The sequence below is a fragment of the Giraffa tippelskirchi genome, chromosome 9 (genome assembly GCF_054371585.1).
Source record: "Giraffa tippelskirchi isolate mGirTip1 chromosome 9, T2T-mGirTip1v1.2.pri, whole genome shotgun sequence".
In the NCBI taxonomy this organism is placed as follows: Eukaryota; Metazoa; Chordata; class Mammalia; order Artiodactyla; family Giraffidae; genus Giraffa; species Giraffa tippelskirchi.
The window spans coordinates 28055569-28063600 of NC_137283.1; the positions used below are offsets into that span (position 1 = coordinate 28055569).

Consider the following 8032-nt stretch of genomic DNA (forward strand, 5'->3'; position numbering starts at 1 on the left):
CAAGGCCTGTGTTCGCTGGAGACCATAGGAGACTTGCCTGGGATTGATCCTTTGTTCATCAGTTTCCTGCAAAGCCACACGACTGTGGAACCAGCACTGAGACACTCAGACAAAAGCCAGGCACTTCCCCAAGCAGGCCGGCCTTGATGAAGTTGTGGAGTAGGCGGCTGTCCCCTCTTCATTCTGTATTTCTTCTCAGCCACATCACACCCTCTCCCAAGAGGTATTTCAGACAGTGTGTCCTGTTCCTAGCAGCTTTTTTTTATTTTTATTTTTTAGATAAAATGGCATAATTATTTTAAAAAGAAACTTGTTTTTCCTCGGTTTGTTTTTGATTTTTTTTCTTCCATCTCCATTCCTCTAGCACTGGCTCTTTCATGGATGAGCCAGACCTCATCTGTCCAGTTACTTTCCTTTGGCCAGTGCCTCCATCATGGAGAGCAGAGATGGGTATAGGGTCTGAGGGGGGTTGTTACATGGTGGCCGGCAGTTGCTTCACCTCATTAGTGACCCTAATTTAGATACATGCTTCCTACCTTGGGCTTCCCTTGTGGCTCAGCTGGTGAAGAATCCGCCTGCAATGTGGGAGACCTGGGTTCTGTCCTGTGTTGGGAAGATCCCCTGGAGAAGGGAAAGGCTACGTACCTGCTCCAGTATTCTGGCCTGGAGAATTCCATGGACTCTATAGTCCATGGGGTCACAAAGAGTCGGACACAACTGAGTGACTTTCACCTTCACACCTTATAGTTGGAGAGTTTATTATATTGTAAATGTCGATCTAGATGCGAATGTCTTTGAAAGTTAGTATCGTGTGCTAGGCTTTCCTTTCTCCCTTTGCCGTTTGGGTCTGAATGGTCATGCATTGTGAGAAACATTTGGCACCGTTTAGACTTTGTAAACAATAGTGCTAAAAACCAGTGTCAGTTGGAGACTGGCGCACACATAATGGTTGATGGCACAATGAATGTGTCACTTTTCTAAGATTTTTTTCCTACAGTGATTTTCAGTGTTCACCCCCTTGGGAGCTCGTATGAACCACAGTTACCTTCTATTGCTCTGTGTTGTCGGTGCCAATCACAAAGCTGCAGGGGAGCAGACCCAGTCAGAATAATTAGATTGAGGAGTGAATGTCACACTTCTAATTTCATTCTCTTTTCAAGGGATTACCAGTGTCCATTTAATAAAATGAGATTAACCCTCTGCAGCAGCAGTATTTGAAAGCTGTCAGTCAGTATAATCTTGACAGCTCAAAAGAAGTAGTGTTCTCAGCACTCTTAGAAGCAATCATGTTTTATTGGCCGAAAGTCTTGACTACACAGGGATTGTGTATATTTGTTTGAGCACATGTGTCTATGTGTCTATGTCATTAAAGCTATACCGAGAGTGGATTTGAAAGAGGAAAAGTTCTATGGACTTAACCATACTACCTAGAAATAACACCATGTAATTTAGTTTTGAGATGCCAGATACCAGTAATAAAATACCTAAACGTTATGAGACCAAAATTTAAAAATCGAAGAAATGTTTATAAAGCAAATAATGAGGCATCTTTTCTTGAATGTTGTAGAAAACCTCGGATCAATTCTCAGCTGGTGGCACAGCAGGTGGCCCAACAGTATGCCACTCCACCACCCCCTAAAAAGGAGAAGAAGGAGAAAGTTGAAAAACAAGACAAAGAGAAACCTGAGAAAGATAAAGAAATTAGTCCTAGTGTTACCAAGAAAAATACCAACAAGAAAACAAAGTAAGTTCTTGAGTAACTCAGTACAGTACTATGTTATTTTGCAGGCAAATCAAAGATATCTTTTAAATGCCTCTTTTTCTATCTCCCCATTTAGACCAAAGTCTGATATTCTGAAAGATCCTCCTAGCGAAGTGAACAGTATACAGTCTGCAAATGCTACAACAAAGACCAGTGAAACGAATCACACCTCAAGGTATTTGAAACCAGACTGAAATACATCACTGCCTGGATTCAGCTGCTCATAATCAAGAGTCGGGGGTGGTTTTGTGCCTGTGGGTTTGTAGGCTAAGGGCTGGGATGAAGAGCTGGGGTGGGACTGTTAACTTTCAAAATACATGCACATATATATGAGCTATTTGTTATCACTGAGACCAAAACAGGAGAAAGATAAATTGATTTTAATTTGGCAGTGGTCCAAAGCTTTGCTAACTGATAATGGTTTCCATTTTTGCTAAGCTTGTCAGCAGATTTGGTAGTAAATGTTGGTATCCTTGCTGGCGGATTAGATTTATTGCCACAGTGTCATAAAGTGTATGTGTGTGACATTGGAACTGAAGTCCTTTGCATCCATACCTGGTTTAACAGGCTCTTCCTCTGTGGTGTTGCTTTCAGGCCCCGGCTGAAAAACGTGGACAGGAGCACCGCACAGCAGTTGGCAGTAACTGTGGGCAACGTCACCGTCATTATCACAGACTTTAAGGAAAAGACTCGCTCCTCCTCGACATCGTCATCGACAGTGACCTCCAGCGCAGGGTCAGAACAGCAGAACCAGAGCAGCTCGGGCTCGGAGAGCACAGACAAGGGCTCCTCCCGCTCCTCCACGCCGAAGGGCGACATGTCAGCAGTGAATGATGAATCTTTCTGAAATTGCACATGGAATTGTGAAAACTATGAATCAGGGTATGAAATTCACATCCTCCACCTGCCCATGCCGCTTGCACCCCCTGGAAAATCTTCTGTGGACATCGACCTCTTAGTGATGCTGCCAGGATAATTTCTGCTTGCCATGGGCATCTGGCCACCAAGGAATTTCGCACCCTGACGATTACTCTTGACACTTTTATGTATTCCATTGTTTTATATGATTTTCCTAACAATCATTTATAATTGGATGTGCTCCTGAATCTACTTTTTATAAAAAAAAAAAAAAATCTGCTGTGCACAATTTTCCATGTACATTACAACTGGTTTTTTGTTTTTGTTTTGTTGGGGGAGGGTGGGGTGGGAGGGGGAGGGAACTTTTATTTATTGTGTTCACAGACTCCATCCTTTCAGCATATCCTTTTAAGTTTAGTTCTTTCTTCCAGTTATACTATGTACTATCAGTTTTGATATAACTATATATATATAAATATAAAATTATATATAAAAGGTTATTTGAAACCAATCCATGGCAACGCTGGTGCTTGATACACTGTGAAGTGAATACAACATTGAACAGTTACAGATCTGGGACAGTCCCTTCTATGAAAGTGCTGAAATTAAATTAAAATCAGTCTTACGTGAAGTATGTTCCAACCCACATGGGAACTTGACTCTCTCATCTGTCTAAAGAGTACTGGATGATACGAAAATATATATTTTTTAAACAATGTGATCTCAAATTTAAAAACTGCTCCAGATAGCCTGCATTTGTGGTGGAATGACTGACAAATCACAGGTGGTTTAGTTGGGAGGGCTTTGATCATTCGAAAGTAACTAAACTAGCTCCAGAATGCCAAGTATTCGTGTAAATCACGGTTACATGTTCACTTTGCTCTTCTTACATAAGCACTCATGAAAATATGGTATTCTGTCACTCGAATTCCATCCATTTTCCAGACCTCTACTCATGTCTGAGGTAAATCGATAAATTGTCTCTTAGTTTTAGGATTCAAACTGTCTGACGTGTACTTTTGGTCCATACAAGAAGCAAATCCCTGTTTCCACTTTGCACGTGGTGTTTTGTTTAATCGAACTTTGTTTGCCTCACAGCCCCTTGTTTCCCTTACCATTCAGTGAGAATTCTTTTCCTTTCTTAAAGTCTAGGCTTGTTTTACTGAACAGAGGTTATCAACCAACACATCCAGTCGGACATGGAGCTTTTCAGTTCCATGATGTGTTCCCTGCTGTGGGAAGGGATGCAAGTGGTGAAGAAATGGTTGAAGGGCTGGCAGCTAGAGCTGCAAGGAAAGCTCCTACTTCCTGTGAGCCTGTGAGCTTTTACTTCCTCTACACAAAGACAGCTTGAGTAAACTCTTTTTTAAAAAGATTCTTTTCACTCTTTTTTTTTTTAATGCCTTGCAAAAATAAAAACCGTATAAAAGACCACTAATATGAATCCACCCCTCCTCATTTAAAAAAAATGTTCTGTTTTGCTTTGTTTGGATTTAGGATCTCTCCTCTGTCTGACTCTTACATTCGTATTCTCAGAGTTCGTAGACTTGAGAGTCATTTCAAGCGTGGGAACTTGATGTCACCTTCCTTTATTTGACTTGGGAAGGCAGCAGATTAGTGAAGAAACGCCGCATTTTGGTGTGAAAAACCTGGTTTGCTTAAGAATAGAAGTAACTTCTGTGTATGGAGGCAACGAGTAAAGAGAAAAATTAACAGCTTGATTTGAGTAGCCAACAAACAGGAAAGGCTCCTTTCACATTTACATTAAAACTATTCTGTCATCACTGATGTACCATCATTTAAATTCTGTTCTCAAAGGTATAGATGATAAAGCAGTGCCATTTGTTGCTGTGGTCCTATTCTCAAATGCATGGACAATGTTTCCCCTCTTTTTAAAAAATGCTGCTTGTATCTGGGATGCAAGCTATACTTACCTTTTTAAATACATTTTTAAAGTATTTATTAATGAACCAAAGGAAATCAGGTGCTTTCTATAAGCATCAGAATATATAATACATAGTGATTTGACTATGAATTTTAAATCCACATTTTAATATTAGTGGGGTATTGCAAAGACATTCCTTCTAAAGTTTTAATATTCCTTTTATTAAGGGTCTCAGGGAGGGTAAATTAGTCAGCCATATTTATTTTCCAGAGATGTAAGGAATTGCTAAGTTTTTTAATTAACTTTTTAAAAAAATTTAAATGCCACCAAACTCATGTGGGTTGCACTGCTTTTGGAACCATTAAGTGTTGGTATGCACTTTGTTCAGAAACACTGTGTACTTTTACAAAATTAGTTTCATGTAAAGTGATTGGACCCCTAGACTAGTGGAAAAAGCTGATACACCAGCTACTCAGAGGCTGCTAATTCATTGCCAATGTCTTGGTTTTTCAGTTCTGCCTCCGTGATAAATTTAAGAATAAAGAATAGGGAGGGGTGAAGGAAGGGAGGATTGCTTTAGAACAGGTGAGAAGATGACATTGCCAGTTTGGTAGAAACTGCAGCAGATGTTTTTGGGCCCGTCCTTTAGCTGCTGTTGTATATTGTGTTATGATAGTGAGGTGATAGGTACTTTAGACTTTTAATTTCTGAAATGGATGACATCCCTCAGGCATGTATTCTGGAAATGGAATTCCTGTAACTTCCTGCTTTTGCAGTTTACCCTACAATTAGTAGGCAGGGTGTAAAAACACTAGTGTAGATGATAAAAGATGTATATTGAAAGAGGACCAGAAATACTTGGTATTCAGCGGCACAGTAAGCAGGTTATAAAAACAAAACAAAAGCACAGTGTTAATGCTTGCAAGTTTCCATTTGTTTTAATACCACACGATTGTTCACACTCGTGCGTGTGCACGCACACACAGAGCTTACCCAACCTGCTCTGCTTGAGTCATGCAGTTCAAAAAAAGGGAAAAAAAAGACATCCTGATACCCACAAAATATTTTAAGTCAAAATCTTTCAGTTTTAATCTGGACATTTAAAACATTGGCAGAAGCTTCTGTGAGTTTAGTTCCACTAAGATGTTTTCACCTGCCTTATCAAGACCATTCTCAGTCTACTTTTTTAAGCTACCGTATCTTAAATTATTGAAAATTTATTAATTGCTGATATATAATAACCTTTGCTTGTATGTAACCGAAAATGGTTTAAGAGCCAACATTTAGAGTATGACAATGGAGCTGAACAGTTTTTAATGCGCAAGCAGTTCTGTTCTTGTGTATGACTTGTAACCTTAATTTACTGTGTAAAGATGGTTACATTATTTCCTTAGCTTTGTTTGTTGGAGACAAATAGAGAATGCTTGTTAAGTATGTCAAAACATAATCTTATCTTGTGAATTTTTGTTAATGTATTATACGAGCTATATTTTTCATTTTCCCAGAAAGACAGCTTGTATAACGCTTTTGGAAGTTCCTGCTCTGTAATGTCTTTAGAGCTGACAGTCTGTTAGGTTTGTTTTTTTCTTCATGCTAAAGTGTCGGTGGTTTTGTGAACTGGTCAGAAATTCACAGGTCTTAAATGTTTGGGGGAAATTTATATTGGACACTGCTCTTTGTCTAGCAAATAAAAGATGTTAATATATTCCTGTTACTGGCATGTGCACGACTATGTTATTAGAAGCCACTTTATCGTTTTCCTGCTTTAAATAGAAATGTCTATTTATGAATTCTGCTTGTAGTTTTTTCACAAATAAAATAGTAAAATTTACATTGAAATCTTTATTTTTGTCTGTGTAGACTTTAGCAAGTAGGAGGTTACTTTTTGTACTCAGATTTTTCACTTATGTAGTATTTCAGGAGAACTTGAGTTTATCAGATGCTGAAGTTGATTTGGGTATCTCAGTTCATGGCTCAGAGCTGCAGCAGAAAATATAATGGAACAAAAGAATGCCCGAATTCTGAAAGAGAGCAAACGAGTGTCTCTAAAGGAGTCCTTTGAGGTAGGCAGCGATGATTTAATGAAGGAAGTGAAGATGATGGGTAACTGGTTAATTCAGTGCCTGACTGAAGAACCTTGGAAAGAACCCATTTCTGGCCAACTGTAGCTGGGTAAACTGTGACCCTCATGTAAAGGAAATACAGTGTCAAACCTAAAAGCTGCACAAAGCCGGCATCTTGCCCAGTGCTAGGGCAGTAGTCACTTCCAAAGAATGTGGAAACCACTTAGGACACTTTTAAGATTCACCCAATTACTCTTAGTCTGCACTTGAACTAGCAAATGGGAAGAGTGTAAATGGTGCAGGATCGTAATATGAAAATTGATGTGTCCTGGTAAAAGAAAACTCAGCAAGCTTCATTTTTTTGTCTTTACTTTCAGAACTGGGTCATAACCTGAGTCTGGCTCTTCAAGAGTTTTGGGAGGAATCTGGACGGATTGAAGAACAGGGAACAGATAGTGACTGATGTTTCCCAGGGCCCTCAGGCAATGAGCTGTACCCCGACCCTCAGCTTTCCTTAATCCTGAGAAATCTTTTTGAGGGTCCCCCTGGGTAGGATTGGGGGCGGGAGGAGAAGGGGACGACAGAGGATGAGATGGTTGGATGGCATCACCGACTCGATGGACATGGGTTTGGGTAGACTCCGGGAGTTGGTGATAGAGAGGCCTGGCATGCTGCAATTCATGGGGTCGCAAAGAGTCGGACACGACTGAGCGACTGAACTGAACTGAATAGTGGCACTACCCTTTAGGGAAGCAAGAGGCTGCCTCCCATAATAGATGAAGGCATACAACTGAAGGCCGGTCCCTACCATGGAAGTACAGGGATGCTTTTTAGTGAATTCCTTCAAGTTGTGAAGATGAGAAGGAAGGTGAAGCCTTCTTTCCTGTGTCTTTATAGCTAAACCCCACCCTTGATAAGGCTTGTCTAGAGACCCCTACTGAGGAATACCATGGCTGATGGATTAACGCCACCGTGGTAGGAAGCTCTTGCTGAGTTAATCTTGATCGAGGGTAGGATGATGTCTTCAGCTGAGAAGTTCCCAGGCTGTGCTCTGCTTTCATGGTCCTGTAACGTGGAAACCGGCCAGCCCCTTCCCCAGGGCAGTGAAGAAGGGAAGAGCTGTCAGGGAGGCCCTGCATCTCTCATCCCTGACCTCCCAGCAGTTCTGGAGAGCTCCTCTGAAACTTTAACGTCATAGCAAAGAAAGCTTCAAAGCCACTGGTGTGTTAGGTGTGAAAATTCTTGATCAAAGTCTTGCTTGCTAATCCTCAAGAGAAGCCAGGTTCTAATCTGGCCACCCTTACTGGTGCTTGTCGGGAAAAGTCAGTCTTCATCTGGCAGCTGGAGCTCTGTTACACACAGTAGATATGAACCACTGAATACTGCAAGGAAAGGCTCTAATTTTTCTAGAAAAGATCATTGGCCTTGTCTGGAGAGAGAAAGGGACTGAAATCTGGAGTGAAA

The 8032-nt window shown here is 40.7% G+C and overlaps 1 protein-coding gene across 2 annotated transcripts in view; it reads left to right on the forward strand.

The window, feature by feature from the left end:
- RYBP (RING1 and YY1 binding protein) overlaps positions 1-2863 on the forward strand; it is a 69534-nt gene extending 66671 nt beyond the window's left edge. Inside the window, exons 3-5 of one of the 2 annotated variants that reach the window (XM_081528379.1) lie at positions 1568-1744; positions 1839-1937; positions 2357-2863. In XM_081528379.1, coding sequence (XP_081384505.1) covers positions 1568-1744; positions 1839-1937; positions 2357-2609 — 529 coding nt within the window. In that variant the 3' untranslated portion in view covers positions 2610-2863. The remainder of the gene's footprint in view (positions 1-1567; positions 1745-1838; positions 1938-2356) is intronic. The other variant, XM_081528380.1, reaches the window with a different exon arrangement.
- Positions 2864-8032: the final 5169 nt, after the last annotated feature.